The sequence below is a fragment of the Kogia breviceps genome, chromosome 2, assembly GCF_026419965.1.
Source record: "Kogia breviceps isolate mKogBre1 chromosome 2, mKogBre1 haplotype 1, whole genome shotgun sequence".
NCBI lineage: Eukaryota > Metazoa > Chordata > Mammalia > Artiodactyla > Physeteridae > Kogia > Kogia breviceps.
Window position 1 is genome coordinate 29,823,687 of NC_081311.1, and position 23,212 is coordinate 29,846,898.

The following is a 23,212-nucleotide window of genomic DNA, read 5'->3' on the forward strand; positions in this document are numbered from 1 at the left end:
CATCTGTGGATTCAACCAACCACAGACTGAAAATATTCACGAAAAAAATTTTCAGAAGTTTCCAAAAGGCAAAACTTGAATTTGCCATGTACCAGCAACTATTTACATAGCACTTACATTGTATTAGGTAGTATAAGTAATCTAGAGATGATTTAAAGTCCATGGAAGGATGTGCATAGGTTATAAGACAAACACCATACCATTTTATATACGGGACTTGAGCAACTGCAGATTTTGATATCCACAATTGTTCCTGGAACTAATACTCAACAGATAGGGACCACTGTACTATTCTCCTTCCCTCTTAGGGAGATTAGGAAGGTCACATGAGGCCCTGTTTTGTTAATTGCTAGTGAATGCTAGTTCTTATTGCTATTATCATTGTTGTTTCAATTATTGTGGTTATTTTTAATAATAATTTATGTAACTGGAGAAGCTTCATGTTACTTTTGTGTTTTTTGGGGTTGGGTTTTTTTGCGGTATGTGGGCCTCTCTCTGTTGTGGCTTCTCCCGTTGTGGAGCACAGGCTCTGGACGCGCAGGCTCAGCCGCCGTGGCTCACGGGCCCAGCCGCTCCGGGGCATGTGGGATCTTCCCGGACCGGGGCACGAACCCGTGTCCCCTGCATCGGCAGGCAGATTCTCAACCACTGCACCACCAGGGAAGCCCACTTCATGTTACCTTTATCCTCAACTTGTTCTTTGCTTTTTTCCTCTTTCCTCTTTCTTTGAACCCTGGAGAATATGATAGGTGATATTTTTGGCACCTGAAAGGCAGTACTAAAAACAGTTGTGGTTTCCAAATTTGGACTGCCACTTAAGAATTTTCAGTTTTCTGAGCAGTGGGTGAATTCTGGTTATGTGAAAATCTACGTGATGCATTTGAAAGCCTAACAGGGACAATGTTTGGACAACCCACTCCTTTGGATGATCCACACACTCTCTCCTTTCCATTAGAATGAGGATAATCATCTGTACGTTGGGAGATGAGTCAAGGGAAAGAGTTGAGAGTGTCTCAAGGCAGGCAAGAGTCAGACGGGAAAGTGAGAGATGTTCAGGATACAGTACAGATGGTATAGCGTGGATAGCTGGGCTGACTCCAAAACAATAACATAAGAACCAAGATGAACCACTTTGGCTTAAGTCACTTGGACTCTATGATTTGTGTCTTCATCTCCTAGAGGAATCAGAGGAGGAAATAACACTTTTTGATATTATTTTCAGCAATTCAATAGGCACAGGAAAGAGATGGTAAAATCCTAGTCATAAGGGAAGTATTTCCAAAAGTACTGTCCTTATGGTTGCATTTTGAATACTAAATAAACTGAACAATTGGCTTCCCTAATATTTGAAAATTTCCTTCCTTCCTCCCTTCCTTCTTTCTTCCCTTCCTTCCTTCATTTATCAACTGTTTATAACATTCTTATATCTTCCAGACTCCTGAGGATAAAATGGAGAGCAAGATTGATGTGGTGGTTATCCTCAAAGACCTTATGGTCTAATGGGAAAATAGTTAATGAAGCAAGCAATGATAGTAAGATGCAATGATTCCTATAACAGGGGACGTTTAGGGTGCTACAGGAGCCCATGGTGAGATGTATCTACCTTAGTTTGTAAAGGAAGGGAAATTGGGCAAGTCTTCCCAGAGGAAGTGACATTTAGGCTAATTCTGAAAGGATAGACACCTTATACACCTTATACAGTTCTTCTTAGGGTGTGATCAGAGGACTCCTGGTAGTAGATGTATATGGTGGAGGGAATGGTTTACATGATTTATAATATGACCGTGATCATTCTTTTGTTAATATCATCATTGCTTATGATTGCTTATAATACTTAATAAAGATTAATTCTTTTGAAATCTCAATAAATGCAGTAACATTATACCCCTTTTTCCAATATATCCTAGTTGCAGTATCATGGAATTAGGTAAGGCAGAGGAATATTTAATCCTTTGGAAGTAACGAATAGATTAAAAAGGAAACATTTTTCTCAGCCAACTGCTTATTATATGAAAGTATATCAAAGGGGAAGAGGGTAAAAGAATAACAGTTATTCGTGAGGATCATAGAATAACTGGATGCACAACTAAAGGAAAATGAGGACAATGACAATGTTAACCTTCTCTAATGAAGAAAACTGGAGAATGAAAATACATTAGTAGGGAAAGAACAGTAGTATCATTACTGGAAAAAAAATCACTGTTTCATTGATTGATTCATTCATTCACTCATTCATTCATTCATTCAATAATGTTGACAGCTTATTTCAATGTGCCCGTGCCTACCATAGTGCCTGTCACTTGGCAGGTGCTCAGTCAATATTGGAGGGAGGCAGTTAGGGAGCGGAAGGTGAATGAGCAGAGTAAAATAGTGGGAGAAATGTAAAAGAAGCAAAGTAATGTCTATGTCTCAATCGCATTTGGATCTGCTATCTCAGCTGTTCACATGCAAAAGAATCTAGTCTGCTACTAACTTTGTAACATAGTGTTGAATAGATAGATATTGATTTAGGCAACCAACAATGAGCTATGCCTATATGTAGGCACAGTAGGAGAGTATCTTCTGGGTATATGCTTAAGGGTGAAAGAAAGTTCTCTTTGTGGCTCAAAGTAAAATATCAGTCAGTTTGCTAATGCCAGATATTTCATTTTAGAAAAATAATTTTTCATTCTACATTAAGGGGAGGATGCAGAATGTAAATAACTTGAGAAGAGGCAAACTACACTGATTTAAAGTCACACTAAGGTGTTAATATCAAATAATCCTTTCCCAAGAGCAGGGCTTTTTTCTTTGCAATAATTTTAGTTTATTTAAAAAAAAATTTTTAATTGAATTGCCATGTTGTGTTAATTACTGCTGTACAGCAAAGTGACTCAGTTATACATATTTGTGCATTCTTTTTCATATTCTTTTCTATTATGGTTTATCACAGGATACTGAATATAGTTCCCTGTGCTATACAGTAGGACCTTGTTGTTTAGCCATTCTATATATACCAGTTTGCATCTGCTAATCCCAAATTCCCAACCCACCCCTCTCCCACCCGCCTCCCCCTTGACAACCACCAGTCTATTCTCTACATCCATGTTTCTGCTTCTGTTTCATAGATAGGTTCATTTGTGTCATATTTTAGATTCCACATATAAGTGATATCATATGGTATTTGTCCTTTTCAAGAGAAGATTTTGATGGAGGGGAAGAGAAACACGGGGCAAAGAAATACTTAAGAGAGTCAAAGGACCCTAAACACAAACTGTGCCACAGTAATACCTTAGGTGACATCCAGGTGTGAGTCTATGTTTTATGGGGCTGGAAGCTTATACAACGGGGACCTCTTTAAGAAAAAGAAAACAAAACAAATTTGCATGTTTTAGAAATATATCTGACCATATTAACACATTATCATGGCCCTTCCCAGCACAGAAGTAGAGGCCTGTGAAAATGGGGAGCTGGAAGTTGATGAGCTTCCCAGTAAATTAGCCTCTGTGACTCAACTTGGCTCTCTGAAAATGGGAGAATATGTCCCAAGGGAGACTTTGGCTCTTCTCTTTCAGATATAGGACACTGATGATAAAGAGGGGAATCTAGCTGGAAAGGTATGTTTACCACAAAAGAGCTCCAAAGTTTCGGTCAGTGTCATTCCAAGAACCACATTTCCTTGATTCTTAAACACAAACAATTATAAAATGTAGCATCAATTTAATAACAGCTGAGGGGAGAGAGTAAACAGCTGGCAAGTTTCTTTTGATGAAAAACATTCTGATTTCAACACCATTAAAATGTGGAAAATGTATCATCAACTGACAAAAATATAGTAATTGTATCGCCTTTTAGGCTACAAATACCATCTATTGAGTACATCATACATTACTAACCCATTGAAGAAACCAGTAATTTTTTTCAAGGTCACACTTGCTAAGTAGTAAAATACACCAATACACAGTTCTGAATCTCCCATGCTTGTTAACCATTAATTTTGTAGCCCATGGAATATTTATATTACTGACCATCCAGGATTAGGAAACCTTTTTAAAAAGAAGAATACTGAATGTTCCTGGTGAAAGAATATCAAATTGACCTCTCAGGCAGTTGATATAATCTGGGGTGGGTGTCCTAGAAGTGAAAGCTGAATGAAAGTTGGGGGCCACAATCTTAGGTGATATCTAATATTATCACAATATTAGATAGTGGACGCGGACAAGGATTTTCAGGGAGTGATTTGCATTCATTCACTGGACTCCATTCGTATGTTTCATGTGCTCGTGTATAGTGAGGTCCTGCTGTGTGGAAGGCAATGACCATATGAAGGACATATTAGGGGAAGGGCCCTGAGAACAAACTGCCACTTGGGGCAAAAATCTTCAGGAGGAAAAGGCAGCTTGGGGTGACCTTCTAACATTTCCCCATGGAAGTGGGGAGATTACAGGGTTTGTCTTGAGTGAGAGGAAATTACCTCTGGGGCTGGTGGAGCCTATGACTCGTCAGTAGGTAGACAGGAAGCCTGAGGGGTTGGTTAGTCATAGAAGAGGACTGGAGAAGGGAAGAAGAGTGTTTTATGCAGAGGTAGCTGCTGTCCAGTGTTTCCCTCCACCAGCACTTATCCTTGAACAGAGTCATTGCTTTGGGACTGTGAAACTTTCTTCCTCATTTTCTTGCATATGATCATAATTTCCTTGCCTCCCCAGTGACTGTCTTTTTTGTGTATTTTCTTATTTTAATTTTATGTTTAGTTGCAATTACACTTGATTGCTTTTCTGCAGTTTGAGATAACAAGAGCAGAGAATACAATTTTAAATGCTAAAAATGACACAGAAACAGAAGCCACAAATTAAAAATTGATCTGATACCAAAAGAAAATGGGCAAATATGGCACTCCGGAACAGGAAGATGTTAAAAAGAAATTATACAGAAAAAAATTAATGAAACTGACAGGAAGTACATTAGACAGAAGAAATAAATCAGGAAGAATGTGATGAGATATTGGAATGGCTGAGCTCAGAATAGCTCGGCTTGTCTAACCTGAGAAGGACATATTAAATATGGAGGCAGTTTAGTGAACCAGAAGCTTCTAGGTCTCCTCAAATAGGAAAATTCAATTAGAAAGTGAACAGAGTCCCGAAATGGAACTGTGAGAATTTGATGTTTGCTCTTATGGTTTTGAGTTTATTAGTTATCTTCTCTGATATCTACTCAGCATTTCCCTTGGTAAAAATATTACCTCTCTCACTTATTAACAAGTAAACTACTTCATTGTCTCATTATTTAACAAGTTTTTAATAAGCAAAGTGGCTGACAAACATTTTATAGGGCATGCAAAATGGAAAAAAATGTGGCTTTTTTAACATTTTGTATTTGGAAAGGACTTAGATTTCATCTACTTCAAATTTGTGGCTTTACATGTTGATGAAGAAATTGAAGTCCAAGATAATGATGAGCCAAAAGTCTCACAGCTGCTATGTGGTAGACCCCCAGATTTCCAGGACATATTCCTCTTTCCACATCAGTTATCTGCCTATTAGAGTCTACCTCTCCTTTTGCTAATAATACATACACACACACACACACACACACACACACACACACACACACACACACACACGGCTTTATTGAGGTGTAATTCACATACTATAAGATTCACCCTTTAAAAGTGTGAAGTTCAGTGGTTTTTAGTATATTCACAGAATTGTGAAACCATCACCACTATTTAATTTTAAAACATGTTCATTACTCTCCAGAGAAACCCAATACCTATTTGTAGTCACTCCCCATCCTCCCCCCTCATTCTCCCCCCCTTTTTCCAACCCTAGAAAACCATTAATCTACTTTCTGTCTCTATGGATTTGACTATTCTGGACATTTCATATAAATGAAAGAATAGAATATGTGGCCTTTTGTGTCTGGCTTCTTTCACTTAGCTCAATGATTTCAAGGTTTATCATCTTATACTAGTTACCTTTTTGTTTTGTTTTATTTTGTTTTGTTTAACCAAACCACCTTTCTCTAACTGCCTCAATCATTTCAATATCTTTGAGCAAAAAGTAATCTTTGACTATCCTGGAAGCCAAAGGCAAAAAAGAAAAACACAAATATGTTACTCAGTTCCAGTTAGTCACAGCTCCAGATCCCATCCGAGCGCAGCCTCTCTGCACACGGCCTGCCGTCGCTGCCTCCATCTTGAGTTGGGAAGTTGTCTAGCGGCTTTGCGCTACAAACTCTGGTCTGAAAGTGCTGGGTTTGAGGCCTCTGTCTGCCGCACCCTATGAGCCAGTGAAACTAGACTAAGTGCAAAAGAAAAGAAAAGAAAAAAAGTGGCCTGGATCCAAACCAGCAATATCTTCGAGGTCTGCCTGTATACAATTTGATGAATTTGGACATATGCAAACACTCATGAAACCATCACCATGATCAAGGGAGAAGATGGCGGAAGAGTAAGACGCGGAAATTACCTTCCTCCCCACATATACATCAGAAAAACATCTACACTTGGAACTGCTCCTATAGTTCCAGTTAGTCATAAAGGAAGCACAAAGTTTATCAAAAGCATGGATGTTTTAAGGGGAATCATCATTGTAGGCCTTTAATTTCACCATATGACTCTGTCTTCTGATCATTTAAGGTGTTTTTCTCGCTTTCTTATTTATACTATTTCCAGCTGCCCTTGGGTTGGGCACTCTGAGTAGTGTCAAGAAGCGGGAGAGGACCACCTTATGGTGTCCTCAGTGACTCTGGGTGCAAGGGGAAATTCTTATTTAATCTTTAACAGTTTCCAGTTTGACCTCCACTATTAATTTTTTCTTCTATTCTTGATCATAATCCTTACTTACATCTCAAAATTTTGAAATATATTTACAACTTTGACCCTAAAAGGGTCAAGTACTTTACCAACGCTTATTGTAAAATAGGTCCCAAATAATGCATATTCTCTAGTAGATGCAGGGGAGAGAGCAGAGGGCAGGGAGCTATACATAGGGAGAGATGAAAAGAGGAATATGATTGCTTGCTAATGTCTGCCCATGGGTCTGGGAAAAGGAAAGTTCTGGCATATATGTTACAACATACATATGGGTTTTTTGGGGGGGACCTGAGGTGCAGAGAATTAATTACCCTCCTCAGCTACAGCAAACTATTATCATCAGTTCATGCAAAGCCCTCCTTTTGTTTTAATTTTCACCTTCATCTCTAATCCTCACTTACATTCACCTCTCTTTTATACATGCCTTCCTTATGTCTTTGATATATGTCCTTAACAGAGATGTATCTTTATATACTTTTAGTGTTATGGGGTATGAATGAGTAATTACATAAATAATATTGTGCCATAAACCTCATTCTGTTTCTATTTTTTAAAAGCTCACTAAATCTTTAAAGCCTGTTCATGTTGCTGGACTTACATTGAATGTATTGCTCTAACTGCTCCATAATATTTCATGTATGTATTTTACTTTTTCATTCCTCTAGCAATGGACACCTGCCACAAACAGTGACATAGTAAACATCTTCATACTTGTCCCCTTAGAGACCTGAGGCAGAATTGCTTTGTTCTATATGTCTAGGAGAGGAATTGCTGGGCCGTAGGACCTAAATACACTACTGTCTTTATCCAGCCCCTCTTGTGCACAACCCGCATCCTCTCAGTTCCACCTCCTACTCTAGCCATCCCTGCAGAGACCAGAGCTAGGCAGCTGCACAGGCTGCAAACAGCTTGGTGCTGGTGTGGTGTGGGAGGACCTCTCATTTTCTGCTCTGGGACTTGTCTAAGGCAGAGTGTGGAATGGTGGGAACCTGCTCAGCACTCATGCCTGCACAATGAAATGGGGTGATAGCAGTCACAAGGCTGCTCTTGACCTTTGGAGAATAGGAGCCAAATGATGAATGCTTCCCCTGGTCTCACACACACACACACACACACACACACCCGCCTTGGGGGACAGTTCTGAGACACAGTTCTTAAGGCTTTTACCAAGATCCCTGTAGAATTGAGTATGAGTTGCCAGTAGTTACCAACTTGAAAACTCATTCTTGTACTGTTTTTTTCTTCTTCCTTTTCACAGTCCCCAGTTCCTCATTCCTGCTCCCTGTTATTTCTTCCCAAATGAACTACATATAGACAAGCCTTTGTCTTAGACTCTGCTCTCAGAGATTACCCAGCATACAACATTATCCCTAAGTACTGCCAGATTGCTCTCCAGAGAATCTGAGACCAGATCTAGATAGTCTAGCCAATCTCCAGCTTGTGGATCAGAGATGAGGACATTTCAAAATTTTAGAGGGCCACCTTTTGACAAGAGGCTTTGTGTTTGCTTACAAGACAGCTCCCTGTGTAAGATGTTTCACGTGTGAGTCAGTGATTATTCTTTTTAACACTTACTACAGTTATGTTCAAAATGTGGTTGTAATATATATACATGCCTTGGTAATGATAATATACTTCTCCCAAACATTGATCTCTGCCCTCTCTCATGATTCACAACTGCTGATGCATGGACAGTACACTCATCCATGGATCTGCCATAACAGAGTATTAAGAAAATGTGCTTCTCAATACTTGTTAATATGGAAACATCATACCACCTGTATCTTACAGTGAAGGGTGTTGCAGTCAACTTATGTCCTAGATAAGGATGCATTGTTCTTCTGTCACATTGTCACTTGGGTTTTCTTAGGGGAAAAAAATGATCATTTCTTTGAGTGGACATGTATCAATATTAATTCTTTTGTGTGTGTGTGCCAGCTATCTGTATGGGTTGCATCACCATGAAAAAAGCACAGGTCATGACCACCTGGGAGCAGGGGATGAGAGGAACTTCTTTAAGGGAATGTATGTTCCTTCTCATTTGGGAACAGCTTTAAAAAATCTCATCATCTCCTTCTGCTTTTGTTGTGTGAACAGGTGGTTAACACATACACCCCAGGAAAGAAGATTTGGCTTGAAGGTGTGGTGACCACCTCAGCTGGAGGCACAAATAATCTGTCAGATTCCTATGCTGCAGGATTCTTGTGAGTAACACTTGCAATTTCACTCCCAAGGGCTTTGAGGAAAGGACAGTGAAATTGCTCATTATTCTGCCCATTGGAGGGGGTGGGGGTTCATTTCCCACTGAAAATTCTTCATCCATTTCTTTGTAAATGTGTTTAATCACTCAACAAACAGCAATTAGGGACTTGTCTAGTTACAAAGATCTCAGGTACAAGCATTAGAGCAAAAGTAATAATAGTAGTAGTAATCATGATAGTAATAAGAGCTTTATTTTATGTCTTCAGTGCAAAATACAGTACAGACAACATACATTTTCTCTTCTAATTTTCACCTGAGTCCTGGGAGATAGGTAAGAGTAAGACAGGGGTTTTGCCCTTTAGAAACTTACGATTGGAAGAATGGAGATGGGGAATAAGAAAAGCTGTAGGAGACAAGTGTCATAATAATAATAATTTTAACTGCATAGTGCTTACCATGTGTTAAGGACTATCTGATGTGCTTTATATGTATTTAATAATTTAACAACCAGTGTACTAGATACCCGTATTATACCCTTATACCCTTATAAGAACCCAGTGAGATAAATGTGATTATTGGTTACTGGCAGAGCTCAGACTCAAGCCAAGGCAGTCTGCTCCAGAGTCCAGCCTCTTTGCCACTACAGTATGCCATCTCTCTTTCTGCCTTACGTGGGCTATCCACAAAAGGGGTAGACATGCAAAAGAATCAAGAATTTCTGAATGGGAGGATGAGGAAGGGCTTTGCGGAGGAAGAGGCATTTGAGTGGAACATAGATTTCTCTAATTTCTATAGGTGACGATTGTTGTTGTTGGTAGTGGAGAGCATAGAGGCTGAGGAACATCATGAGGGGAAATGATTAGTGTGAGAAAGCCTCAGTATCTGCAGGGGTGTAGTGAGGGCTGTGATTAGGGACAGAGTTTTACCACCAAATCATGGAAGACCTTGAAAACCAGGCAGGGGAAATGAGGCCTTGTTCTATACTCAGTGGCAAGCCATTGATGATTTTGGAGGAATAGAGAGACCCATCTGACCTGTATTTAAAACGTTGGCTTTGATAGTAGTATGCACAAGAGTTTGGATAGGCAAGAGGTAGGGAAATGAACTTGAAGGCTACTGCAATCATCTGGAGAACAACTTAAGCCAGAAGCATGAGGGCCTCTGGCTGGCCTCCCATTGTCATGGACCACAGTTTAGCCAAGTGACCTGTTCCTGGTCCAGTCTAGTCTGTGGTACTGGTTTTTTGTCTGAGCAAAAGGTTCTCCTAAGAACTGCAGCTCTGCCGTCAACTGTGCGTTTCACTACTAACAGCTGCTCCTAATTATATAGCTGTAGATCTTCTCCATTAAGGCAGCTTCTTAAATACAGTTGTGAAGGACAAATCAGGCTGGTCAAATAGATTGTCTTTAAGATGGCATCCCGGCAGATGCAGATGAAGATAATGAGTCAATGTCTACATGATGATGGCTGGGGTCTTCCAGACCTGTGTCCTCACATGAGAGGCACAGAGAGGTTGTTCAGGGAGCATGGTTCAGTGAAGGAAATGGAGTGAATCAGCATTTGCTACAGTGTTGCTGAGGGTCTTCTTTCAAAAATACTCTTCTGGGCTTCCCTGGTGGCACAGTGGTTGAGAGTCCACCTGAGGATGCAGGGGACATGGGTTCGTGCCCTGGTCCAGGAAGATCCCACATGCCGCGGAGCGGCTGGGCCCGTGAGCCATGGCCACTGAGCCTGCGTGTCCGGGGCCTATGCTCCGCAATGGGAGAGGCCACAACGGTGAGAGGCCCACGTACTGCAAAAGAAAAAACAAACAAAAAAACTCTCCTCATGGGGTTTCACTGTGAGAGACAGGTTGACAGTCTGCGTACTGCAGGAGGCCTCTGGAATCAGGAGAATGGCCTTTGCTCAGCCTTCACAGAAGGACTCCTCTGCAGGGCCCAGCAAGCAGCCCTCTTGTACTGTTTTCGTGAACTTTCTTCCCTTTAGAGAGTGATGTGAAATGAGAAATACCACAGACCTTCATGAAGAGAGCTAGAGAGAGACCTGCCTTTTCATGAGCATCAGCCAAATATCCATAGATCTCTGCATCGCTTTGCAAACACAGATTAACGTTGTTGTTTAGATTTTGGTTGTAGTTCAGATGTCCAATGCTTTGTTGACAGATCAAATGACAACCAGCTCATTCTGACCCTGGTCTTCTCTCTTACCTCTTTATCACCCATTTCCTCTCAACCCCACTGGGAGTACCTAGATATATGCCCTTTGAGTCCCAGTTCTCCAAGGGGCATAAATTGCTTCCTGGGAAAAAAAATGTAAAGCATTCTAGGAAGCTCCAGAAGGCTAGCAAGGAGTTGGAAAAAAGGCATTTTACAGCCCTTTTTCAATATATGGCATAACTATAAGCTTACCAGGGCATATACAAATGCATGCACAAATTAGAATTCTCTGCTGCCAAGTATTCAAGGGTTGTTTTCCCAATCAGGGCTTTGAGATTCTTTGATGCCTTACCCTTGGCATACTGCCATGTCTGCAGCACCTAGTAATGTCTACCACGTAGCAGATGTTCAATAAAGTTTTGTGGATGAAAGATAATGGCTGCAGAAGCATCCTTGGTGAGATATACCAGTTATCTTGTCACTTTTCTCTACTTGAAAATAAAAGGGAGACCTGGAACATCATTTATTTCCTCTACTCAGGAGATTTATTATTACAGGAGGAAGATGAAGACAACTCCAGAACTAACCATGTATTCTGAAAAGCCATGGGAAAACAAGGGCTCTGTCCATAGTCATTAATTAGCAATGGTCTTCATGTCAGTAAGGTCACTGGTTTGGAGCTCCATATGGTCTCAGATTTGGGAAATCATAACTATGCATTATTTGTCCCTAGTGTGCTGAATGGTGATTCTCAAAGTCCTAGAATCTAATTTTATCCAGATCAATTTCAACTTAGAGTATTGAGCACCTATAGTGTGCCAGGAACTGTGATGGTTGTTTTGGGTACAAAGCTAAAATGTGTCTATTTTTGATGAGCTCATACCAGCTGGGAGAAGACAGAGAAGTAAGTAATTATCATTCAGTGGGCCAGCAGAGGGTATGAATAAGAGTTCTGGGGAAGTACAGAGGAGAAAGATACTACTATTGGCTGGGGCAGCAGAGTTTAGAAGGAAATGACACTTGACTTGGAGATTAAAAGATGGGAAGAAATTTGCCAGGTGAGGTGGGTTAGTGGAAGAGAGGAAGGAAATTCTAAGGAGAAGTTAAAACATATAAAGGCTCAGGTAAGTATGTGAGAGAAGCCAAAAGTAGTTTTATGTGGCTTAGAGCCTGGGGAATAAAGTTTAGGGTGAGAGAAGAGGTGATAGATGAAGCCAGACAATATATTCTTAGGAAAGATTGTGAAATGCTTTATCATTTACACTGAGAAGACTGAAGCTTTAAGTCACCTTTCTTACACACATATATTATTACAATTGGAAGTTTCCTTGCATTTCGGAATACAAAGAAAGAAAATGAAATCAATTCACAAATGAATGAGTTAAATATGTAAATGATGAAGGCAGAGTTAGCAGTAGGTGTTGGAAAAACCATGAGGGCAGTACTTTTGAAGGATAGCATGCCCTGGAGAGTGGGTATTTGGCATGATGGGGTATGTAATAAGTGTGTGAGCAATGCAGGTCCTCTACTGCAACATGTGTGTGGTGGTAGCATACTCCAATCCCTGTATAGTTAGTTATAGTGCCAAGGGAAATTATTACTGCATTGCCTACTGACAGTGATATATGAGGGATGCAAATGACTGGACCATAGGTCACAGGAGTATGTGGGTTAGCGTCACCTATAAAGTACATGTACAGTGAATAGGTGCAAGCAGGGGAGTCTGAGTGATGGAAAATATAGTGTGTGTGCTGGAAACTATAGTGTGTATGCTTCTGTGATTGTGTGTCTTGTGGTCAAGGGGGATGACTTTAGGCTTACAAGTGGCTAGGGTGTTCATTTTATTTGTTAGTATTATAGGAATAAGAGACAAGTCATTAGCAACAAGCTATTTTATGACCAAGTGCAATTCATTTTACTCCCCTGGACCTCTTTATTTTCTTATAAACTGAAGAGGTTAGATTTGATAATCTCTATAGATCTCTTCCATCTGTGTATTTAATGCTTAAAATAGTTTCCTCTAAAGTACTAGGTAAATTTGATGGGTGTGGGTGGTGGTGTGTATGTGTGTATGTTGGCCAATTTTAATAGAGCTTGTTATGTGCTATTTTTAAAATGTATTGATGTAGCTTTTTTCCCCTGCTTTTCAGATGGTTGAACACTTTAGGAATGCTGGCCAATCAGGGCATTGATGTTGTGATTCGGCACTCATTTTTTGACCATGGATACAATCACCTCGTGGACCAGAATTTTAACCCATTACCAGTAAGTGTACGATAAAGGTTCCCAACTCCTTTTCCATGTCCTTCAGTTCTTTTGATCATGCTTTGTTCCACACTGGTAGAATTTTTCTCCTCCTTCTGTTACCAGTTAATTTCATAAATTGAACAGAAGAATTCTTGACCCATTTTACAGACTCTTGGCTTTACCTCCCACACATACCCCAATATATACACACACGTATGTACATATGGGTTTATGCATATACACATATATACATTTTTATATATTTATATACTTACCACTATTATTTAACAAACCTTGTGCAGCTGAGATTCCAAATCTACTTGTGGCCTGTTTGAACTCTGCTTGAGAGTGAATTTTTCCAGGTTGTTTTCTTTTAATGCTAATAGGAGACATTAGTTAATGTCAGATGCAACATGTTGAAAGCAGATGGGAGAGTGTTGGCCAAGATCAGATACAGTAGGAACCCATCCCTTGGAGAGTGGCTGAAGTGCACTTACACCAGATACTGATCCCTATGTGACAATGAGGGGATTTGCCCAGGGTATCACCTTCTCTAGGAAAGCAAAGGAAAGGGAAGGCTAAAGAAGAATGGCAAAAGCACAGATCTGGGTTTGTCCAGTGACTTTATTGACCAATCAAAGAAACCCCACTTAGTCCAGAAAAGCTGTGCTTATCAAAAATATTACATGAGTTATCCTTCTCACAGACATCTTAGTAATGATAAAAGGTCAAAGTCCTCTCATTAACCCATAGATATCAGAGCTGGCATTCCCCTTCAAGATGATCCAGTTCCACCTCATATAACAGAGGGAATGATAGCCTGGGGTGGGGGAAAGGGGCATGCAGAGCCAGCCCTAGAACCTGCTTCGGTGCCCTGGGCCAGTAATCTTCCTACAGAATTACTGCTGCCCTGGGGTCCACAGTAAGCAAACCCAACTGGAACCAGTGAGTGTTCCTGCAATTTCCACCCCCCTATTCTTCTCACTACCCAGGCCTCCAAGCCCAGAACAGAGAACATCTTGGCCCCCAACAGCACCATTTCCATGTCTCAAAAGAATCCCTCTAGTTAGAGCACTAAGTAATTATTGTATCCCTGATTGTACATGACTCCAATTAAGTCACAAATATTAAAGCTGACTGGCACAGTTGCTTTTATTCACAGGGCCAGGATACCTCTCTCAGTGTATGTGGGGCTGGGGTATGGAGGGGTGAGAGGGAATTTTCAGTTTGTAACCATAGGGGGTTTCCTTTGTTTGTTTGGAGCTCATAAACTTGTGGTGATAAAAATAAATAACAATTAGAAAAGCATCTATGAAATGTAAGCACTGAACAAATGTAATGTCACACAAATGTAAATATTTATTGACCATCAGGCACTGGGGAGGAGACTAGTAGTAGATACCTGAATAAGTAGATAGTGGATTACTATAAGAGGGGGTCAGTGAGGGCTCCTTTAGAGTATATACAAGGAAGGCCTCTCTGAGAAGGTGACATTTAAGCCAAGAGCCCAGTGACAAGAAGGAGCCAGACATGCAGATTTTGCAGAAGAGCCTTCAGGCTGGGGAAGGGGCTAGCACAAAGACTCCAAGGCAGGAACAGAGTTGGCATGTTTGAGGAGACATAAGAACACCAGAGTGCTGGGGACCTGGCAGGCGAGGGGGAGACTGGACATGAGGCCAGCCCGGGTCAGGTCACGAAGGGCTTTGAAAGCTAAAAGGAGTTTGAATTTTATTGTAAGTAGTATGAAAAGCCATTGGAGAGTTTTCTACAGGGCAGTAACATGATCTAACTTACATTTTTAAAAGATCACCCTGGTATAATTAATGCACCAAATATTATTTATATATTTAATAATGTGTATAATACTTAACAATTTACAGACCACTTTCATATACCACACATCAGTAAAACTCCAAACACTCTGTCCTTTCTTTTTCCTGTCTTTCCTTTATTCCTTCCTTCACACATTCAAATCTCTTTCACTCTTCTTGATCATGTACTATATGCTGATCACTATTCCTAGCAAACAGCCACTGTGATGAGCCAAAAAGACAAGGTCCGTGAACTGCTGGAGCTTATAGTCTAGTGAAGTGAACCGAGAAACGGAAAGTATATGAACACATAAATAAGATTAAAAAATTGGTCATAATTGCTCTGAAGAGAGCCTGGTGAGATGAGTATGACTATTTATACTATTTTGCTGAAGAGAAACTAGGGTTCTTTGAAGTTGTTAAGTGACTTATCCAAGGTCAGACAAGTAGTAAGAGCTGGGACTCAGAGTTTTTCAGTTCTAAATGCTATTTTCTTTTCACCGTGCCACATTATTTCTTGTAGTACTCTCTTTGGTGTCTGTGCTGTGGTCTGAGGCCACTGTTTGTCTCAGAATTGGGTCTGGAGATGGAAACAGGCATCTTGAGGAACTGGAGAGAAGAAAACCTAGGCTAGAAGAAAACCTATGGTCTGTGGGTGACTAGACCGGTTTGATTTCCAGAGCTGGACAAACCTGGATTGCATATCAACTCTCTATGTACCTTCACATGGCCATGTGTTTGGTTAAAGATGCAAGTTCTCATGGCTTTGTTCTCCCCAAATGAGCGATAATACAGGTGACTTTCTTTAAAAGCTTACCATGAGACACCTTGGTTGATAGGTAGTAGCAGCACAGAGGTTCATTGGAAGCTAAAACAAGTCCTATTGATTTAGTACAAAGGCTCAAATGTTCTGGACAGCTGTATTTCTGGAAATGCCAAGATCTAGTAAAGAAACTGTATGTAAAAACACTTTAAAAGGTAGCAGGCTTTCTTTTTCTCTTTCTTTGGGCTAATAAATTCTGTACCTTATAAGCAGAGAACTTTGCAGCTGGGAGAGTGTGTCCTAAGTCTCCCGGAAAGAATTTACTAGGCTAGACCCGGGCACCAATCTGACAGACCTTGCCAGCAGGCCCCTGAGATGTGCAATGGTCACAGACCTAGGATCATACTGTTGCCACTTCAGAGAGTTGTACAGTTGATATCCAAACACTGCCAATAAAAACTTGTGCGTTTTACACTGCGATTAAATCTTCAAGAGTGTTAAGAGTTTAGGGCATTAGTGAGTTATGTTTTAGTTGCCTCTCAGAAAAATCAGTATTTTCTATTACAGTCCCTTCAAATTCAGCTCAGTGCACTTCAGGAAAAGATCCTATTAGCAGATACTATTTTTTTTTCTGTTGCTGTCGTTATCGGGTCTTAGCCTAATGGCACCTCAACCCATATCCCATATCACCCCTCCACCTACCCAGTCAGCTTTTGATTCGAGTTTGTAGGATTCCAGTCCAGCTCTGGCAAGGCCATTCCAATCTAAGGTAAGAGAGAATTTTGAAGGTAGTCCTTTAAAGAAGAAAAATTTGTCTTGAGAAAAGATCATTTTCAACTACAGCCCATGTTCTTTCTGGCTGTTCCTCTAGAAAAGTGCCAACTCTCCTCCTGTTGTGAGATTTTCCTTCTCCTGGGAAGAGGAGAACATTTAGTCCAGCAGTGCTTCATCACTCGACTCCCACCCCTTTCCCCTGACCCGCTCGCCATTGGGAAAGAGAGAACATGTGAGTCTCCACAGCCTGTCGGCTAGTCATGGACTCTCTTGGGAGTAAGGGATGTTTGTGCAGAAGAGATCTGCACATTCAGTGGACATAGTCCAGACCCCACCAGCCGTGGGCATTTCTCCTAAGAGAGGGTTTTGGAATTTAGCTTGCTGTTTTTTTTAAGAGCTTGATTTACAGAGCTTTCAAGGAAAGGAATAGTGAATTACTAGTCAACATCTTCTTAACTCCCACACCGGCCTAGCAAATATAATTCAATTCAAAAAACATTGACAATTCAAATGTGTCTGGCTCTAGGCTAGGTATTCTGGGGACATGAAGATAAATAAGATTTGGTTCCCTCATCTGTAGAGCTAACAATCTGGTATGTGTTTGAGGGATTACAATTTAGTCCTTTGCTTAGAATAAAATAGAAAGCTAGTTCACATTGGATAGCGTTTTCTATACGGGGCGTACTGGTAGGGATATTTATATTTGCTGGCAACATTCTTTTTTGCTGACTGCCCCTTATGAATAACTATAAACATTCAATTCAGCCCAGTGCACATTTATTGAACACTCGCTGTGTACGTTGTTCTGGAATACAGTCAGTGGTCATAGAAAACTCAGTAGTCTATGATGGGATTGAACCTATAGCTGTGGTTCCCGTAGCAACATACTCTGAGCCAAGCCATCACTGTTCAGATGTCATTTGGTTATTGGAAAGAAACTCTGCATCTTAATGATATCTGCGTAGCTCTACTTCTTAACCTATCACAGGGATGAGATCCTAGGTGCTCCATCCTTGTTTCCCTTTGAAACATTCGACTCTTTATGCATTACACAACCAAGATGTGGAAACAGGATCCGCTTAAATCTGTCACTTTCCTGAGGAAAAACATCCAGTTGCAAACCCACATCCCATTGCTGCTGGATGTTGCACACTCTCTTCTTGCAAGAAGAGCACCACCTAATGAGGAGGCCTCGGGGAGCAGCAGGAGCCTGGTACCGTGACGAGCTTCACAGATTCTAGCCCTATAGCTCTGCCGTCCATTAGAGGTGTATCTTGGGGTTCCAGTTTCCTCATCACTCAAATTCTGATAAAAATGTCTCCTCTATCTGCCTCCAAAAGATACTGGTATAATCCTTGAGAAAACTAGATATGACTGTAGGATTCTGATTTCCTGTGTACATGTACACATAGAAAATTACTGGGAGGGACTACATCTAAATGTTAAAAGTGGTTTTCTTTGGGTGGTGGGATTACAGATAGTTTTTATTTTCTTCTTTGTGGATTTTGTATGAAAAATTGCTGCAATCGGCATGATTGCTTTCATAATCTGAAAAAAAAAGTTTATTTTTAAAAGAAAAACTAGAGTGTTTAGAAAGAATTAAGTGCTTTATTACACTTGTGCTTTATGCTCGATACTGTGCTGGACCCTGGAGACAGTGTCTCTGCCCTCAAGGAGCTTACAGTGTGGATAGGAGATGGATCAGTCAGCAGGGACTGTGGCAGAAGTGCTTTAGCAGGACAGAAGAGGAACAGATGCCAGCCTGTAGAGGTAGAGGGCAGGCATGGGGCATCAAGGAAAGCTTTCTGGAGGAGACAGTGCCTGAGCTGGATCTTGAAGGGGAAGGGCAAGTTAGCCACAGGAAGAAGAGTTTGAGGTCTGAGGAGAATCTTCCAAACGGAGGCAATAGCATGTACAAAGGGTCAGAGGCTTTAATTTTCCAGAGAGTCATGGTGGATGGATTATGAAAAATTACTTAGGAAAACTTTTCCCATCTCTCTCTGTTGGCCACACAGGCTGTGTAAAAACTAAGGAATCTCAAAGTTACAAACCTGGAGGTGGTGGGGCAGGGGTGGTACAGAACCTTGCCAAATTAGCCTGTGACCTGTTTCTTGGCGTAGCTTCCTTTCTCTTTCTTTTCTTTCCCGTGGGAGCCATCAGGAAGATGAAAGAAGCAGAGAGTACCTGTTTAGGGGTAGCTGTGATGTGAAACCCAATCCTCTCATTAGAGTCCCTGACAAAGACTTCTCCATGTGCAACCTTCCTTTGTGGGAACCTGCGGCTGCTGAGAGAAGGACATCCTCAGCTGCAGGATCAATCACTGGGACTCAGGCCGGCTCCATGTCAGTGGCTGAAGCGCCTGGGCTGCATGCCCAGTGGGCATGACTTGCTTCTTTCCTCCGCTGTGCCTCTGAACCCTGGCCTCTAAGATCAGAGCCTGCACCTGCACCGTGTGACCAGGCACGCAGCTCTTTTGCTCCTGATGCTTTAAAGAGAAGCCCCTCTGATTTTTAACTACCAGTCTTCATCCGTTGCTTATTTACCAACCTGAGTGGTGCACATGGGATGTCAGTGACACATGTCAGCAGTTGAACAGCTCACCCTGGTGGAAGCTGTCTTGGGAAGTAGAAAGAGTGCTGCACCTGGAATCAGAAGATACAGGCTCCAGGGCAGCACCACAGTGTTCCAGTTGCTTGAGTTTGCATTTCCTGCTTTGTAAAATGGGGCTAACTGTGCTGGGGTCAGGGAGAGGGGGAGTATCTGAAGGTAGTGCTTAAAAGTATTGGCATTGGAATCAGACTGAACTGAGTTTCAGACCCGGCTCTGTCATTTACTACTGTGTCCCTGGGCGGATTAGTAAACCTCAACAATCATCCATTTCCCTTCATAAAATGGAGACAATAATAGTGTCTATCTCAGAGCATTGTTGGAAAGGATTGAATGAACCAATGCATATGTATCTTTTACCACATAGTAAGCACTCAACAAATGTCAGCAGCTATTATTATTTTATAAAGTCACTTTGTAAAATTCTGTAAGTCAGTAATATCAGTAATTATCATTAATAACTGTGGTAAGATAATATACATTTGAATATTCATACAGATACCTGGAAATCAACCAAGTAATGATAACTAAAGTATGAAAAGTAAATGTTTTTGCAAGAATGAAGTGACTGGAGAATTAGAAGAACAAAAGAGGAAAGCTGTGATTCCTCCACTTGAAAGGAATTGACTGCAAATGGTTAAAGACAAACTAAACATTACAGTTTACTTTCCTCCAGAGAAGATGCTGCCAACCTTTTCCACTGAAGGCGATTAAGACAGTAACCGCACTGCAACACTAGCTCTAATATCTTCATGTGGCATTTATAAATGGCCCAATAAGCCCTGGAGACCATGATATGTCACATAAAAAGTGCTAATGACAGCACATTATATGAATCACTGAGAAGCAACAATTGAAAATCTCACTCTACCGTCAACCATTTATATTGCTCCCAGATTGCGATACTGAGGGATTACAGTCACAGTAAATTGTGCAGCAACCTAAATAAATCGGGGAGAGGGAGAAAAAGCAATTGCAGCCTCACTGTGCTTGAGCTTAGGAGCATAGTGTGCCATCCTCGAAGCAACCTTCAGATGACGGAGGAGCGAGGCCAGCCCTGAGAATGAGAAAAGCTGCACCTTACCTAGCTTCGTGGGTTCACCGAAAACACTAGATATTATCTAAAAATGTCTGACCAGAAAGAGAGGAAGGGAGGGAGGGAGGAAGAAAAAGAAAGAAAGGAGAGGAAAAGTGGAATGCCCTTTTGTAGGTTGGAAAGATCTTTTGCGAGTGCCACAATATGACAAACTTGAAGTTATTTCACCTTAAACATATATTTGCAAACATTAAGAGCACAATGATGCCTGTTTATGACATTTAGGAACCAAGAAATAGGCCTCTGGGCTTCCCTGGTGGCTCAGTGGTTGCGAGTCCGCCTGCCGATACAGGGGACGTGGGTTCGTGCCCCGGTCCGGGAGGATCCCACATGCCGCGGAGCGGCTGGGCCCGTGAGCCATGGCCGCTGGGCCTGCGCGTCCGGAGCCTATGCTCCGCAACGGGGAGAGGCCGCAACAGTCAGAGGCCCGCGTACCGCAAAAAAAAAAAAAAAAAAAAAAAAAGAAATAGGCCTCTGATAGAGGTGACCATGATAGCCAAACATAATACATTGTCTTTTCTAACTCAATTTTGATTTTTTTGTTTGTTTAAATAAAAGAAGTCTTTAAAAATAGAATATTGTTTTTAATTCTTATTTATATGCACTACACTATTTATAAAGTTTTAAAAATCTATCAGTCATTAGGTACTTTACTCACTGACTTTCAACTATTATCAATCTCTGTTTATTTCATCTCTGATTTGATTTTAAGCATTGAAAGGACTGACTAGAACACGTCCTTATGACTCACTCTAAACCTGACTTGAGCAGACCTGCCTTCTGCTCCAAATTCACTGCCGTCATCTTAATGTCAAAATCCTTGTAGTGTTTCTTCATTTGAGCAGTGATTCTCACGTCTGTGCACATTGTACTCACCTAGAGGGCTTTAAAAAATTACCCATGCTTAGGAACCACCCCCCAGGGATTCTGATTCAATTTGCCTATAGAGGAGGGCAGGTGTTTGTATTTTTTAAAACTCCCGGGGTGATTCTAATGTGCAGCCAGGATTGAGAACCACTTAGTTAGAGGGTGCCATTTACCCTGATTAAATTAGAAATTACCCTTTCGTTTTCCTGTACTCTTTTGTACCCAACTTGTACTTCAACAATCAAGATATTAACAAAAATTTATAACTGTCTATCATTCATTCATTTACCAAATATTTATTGAGTATCTATTATGTGTCAGACACTTTTCTAGTTTCTGAGGAGATAGAGGTAAAGGAGGAAGACAAGATCCCTGCCCTCATTGGAGATTACAGTCTAGTAGGGAGACTGAAAACAAACAAGTAAACTAACACTAATATAATTAATTACAAAATTCAGACTGGTGTGTAGGAAGTTGAAGAATAATGAGGAGAGGATACCTCTTTAGAAAGTGTGGCCGAGGAAGTCTTCACTGAGAAAGCAGCCACTGGAGAAGCTGCTGGAAGAGCAGAGCGTCCTAGCAGAGGGAACAGCATCTGCAAAGGCTGCGGTGGGGACAGGCTCCGTCACACATCAGAGGCTGCACAGTGTCTCTAAGACCCCCCTGAAGCATGCACCAGGCACAGAGGCAGCCAGCCAACTGCTGGGTACAATTTCTCTCAGGCTCCCACACCTGATTCCCGACCCTACCTGTGTCACCAGCACTTGGCAAACTGCTTTGCTTCCTGTCTCTTCGTGTGAATGATGGTATCCCACCGCCTCCCTCTACGTCTGGGGTCCTTGACCAAGCCTGATGCCTACTGCGTTTCCCTGTCACCGACCTGGCCATTTCCATGTGCACCCTCCGTTACCTCTCAGTAGGCTTTGAAACAAGAATGGCAGAATAACAATACTTGTGGAAGCTGGTGATGAACATTTCTGAGTTTGTCATACAATTCTGCTTTTGTGTATGTTTAAAAATTTCAGTGATTTTTTAAATGTCTTCATGCTAGTGTGTTGTGACATACAATAAAGCAAAGCACTGTTTTGGTTGTTCTGGGACATAAAAAATAAAAGTCAAATTCCTTCTCTCCATGTTCACAATCTCTTTGGGTTGACAGAACATACAGCCTTTGAGAGAGAGCCAAAAGATGATGCCCTAAGATCTGTCTTGTTCACTCAGTATCTCCAAAGCCAGACCTCCGAGTAGGAGATACTACTGTTGGCTGGAAAGAAAGCGCTAGAGGGGAGAGTCAGGGAAGGATTGTACAAGATGTCATTAGTGGACACTTGTAAGATTAGTTACCCAAAGAATACATGTTCCTGAGAAAGCTCCTTGCCCCAGGGCACCCTCTGCTGAGACAGTGGAAAGGAAGGAGTGCCTTAGGATGGAAGGAAGACCAGGAGTTCTGTATCTGATCCCAGTTTTTGCCACCAGCTTACTCGTCCTGGGGCACTGGGTACTCTGGGTTCACCTCAGATGTGGGTGTTGAACTCGACCATTTGAGGTCCCCTTCAGCTCTGATGTTTTCTTATTCATTGTCAAGATTTCTATACCAGTATCTTCAGACATACCTCCCAGCTGAACTGACACTAATAAAACTTAAAAATAAAACTAAACCACACTGTTTTACTTTTAAATCACACAGGGAGTAATTCCTCTTTTCTCAAGACTCTTGTAACCCTGTTATAGCAGTTATCACTTTCGTTATTAGAGTTGTTTGGGTACATCTAATTTCCTCTCTCTGACGGTAAGCTGCTTGAAAACACAAACCATCTCTCATGTCTTTGTATCTCTCACAATGCCCTGATCATAGTCAGTCCTTACTGAATTCTAAAGACGCTCAGTGACTGGGAA

General features: G+C 41.2%; 1 protein-coding gene across 2 annotated transcripts in view; it reads left to right on the top strand.

Annotated features, from left to right (window-relative positions):
- Window positions 1–23,212, top strand: part of HPSE2 (heparanase 2 (inactive)) — a 592,918-nt gene that overhangs the window by 434,760 nt on the left and 134,946 nt on the right. For both annotated transcript variants that reach the window (XM_059054720.2, XM_059054721.2), the window contains 2 exons: window positions 8,891–8,997; window positions 13,302–13,416. In XM_059054720.2, the coding sequence (XP_058910703.1) occupies window positions 8,891–8,997; window positions 13,302–13,416 (222 nt within the window). The remainder of the gene's footprint in view (window positions 1–8,890; window positions 8,998–13,301; window positions 13,417–23,212) is intronic.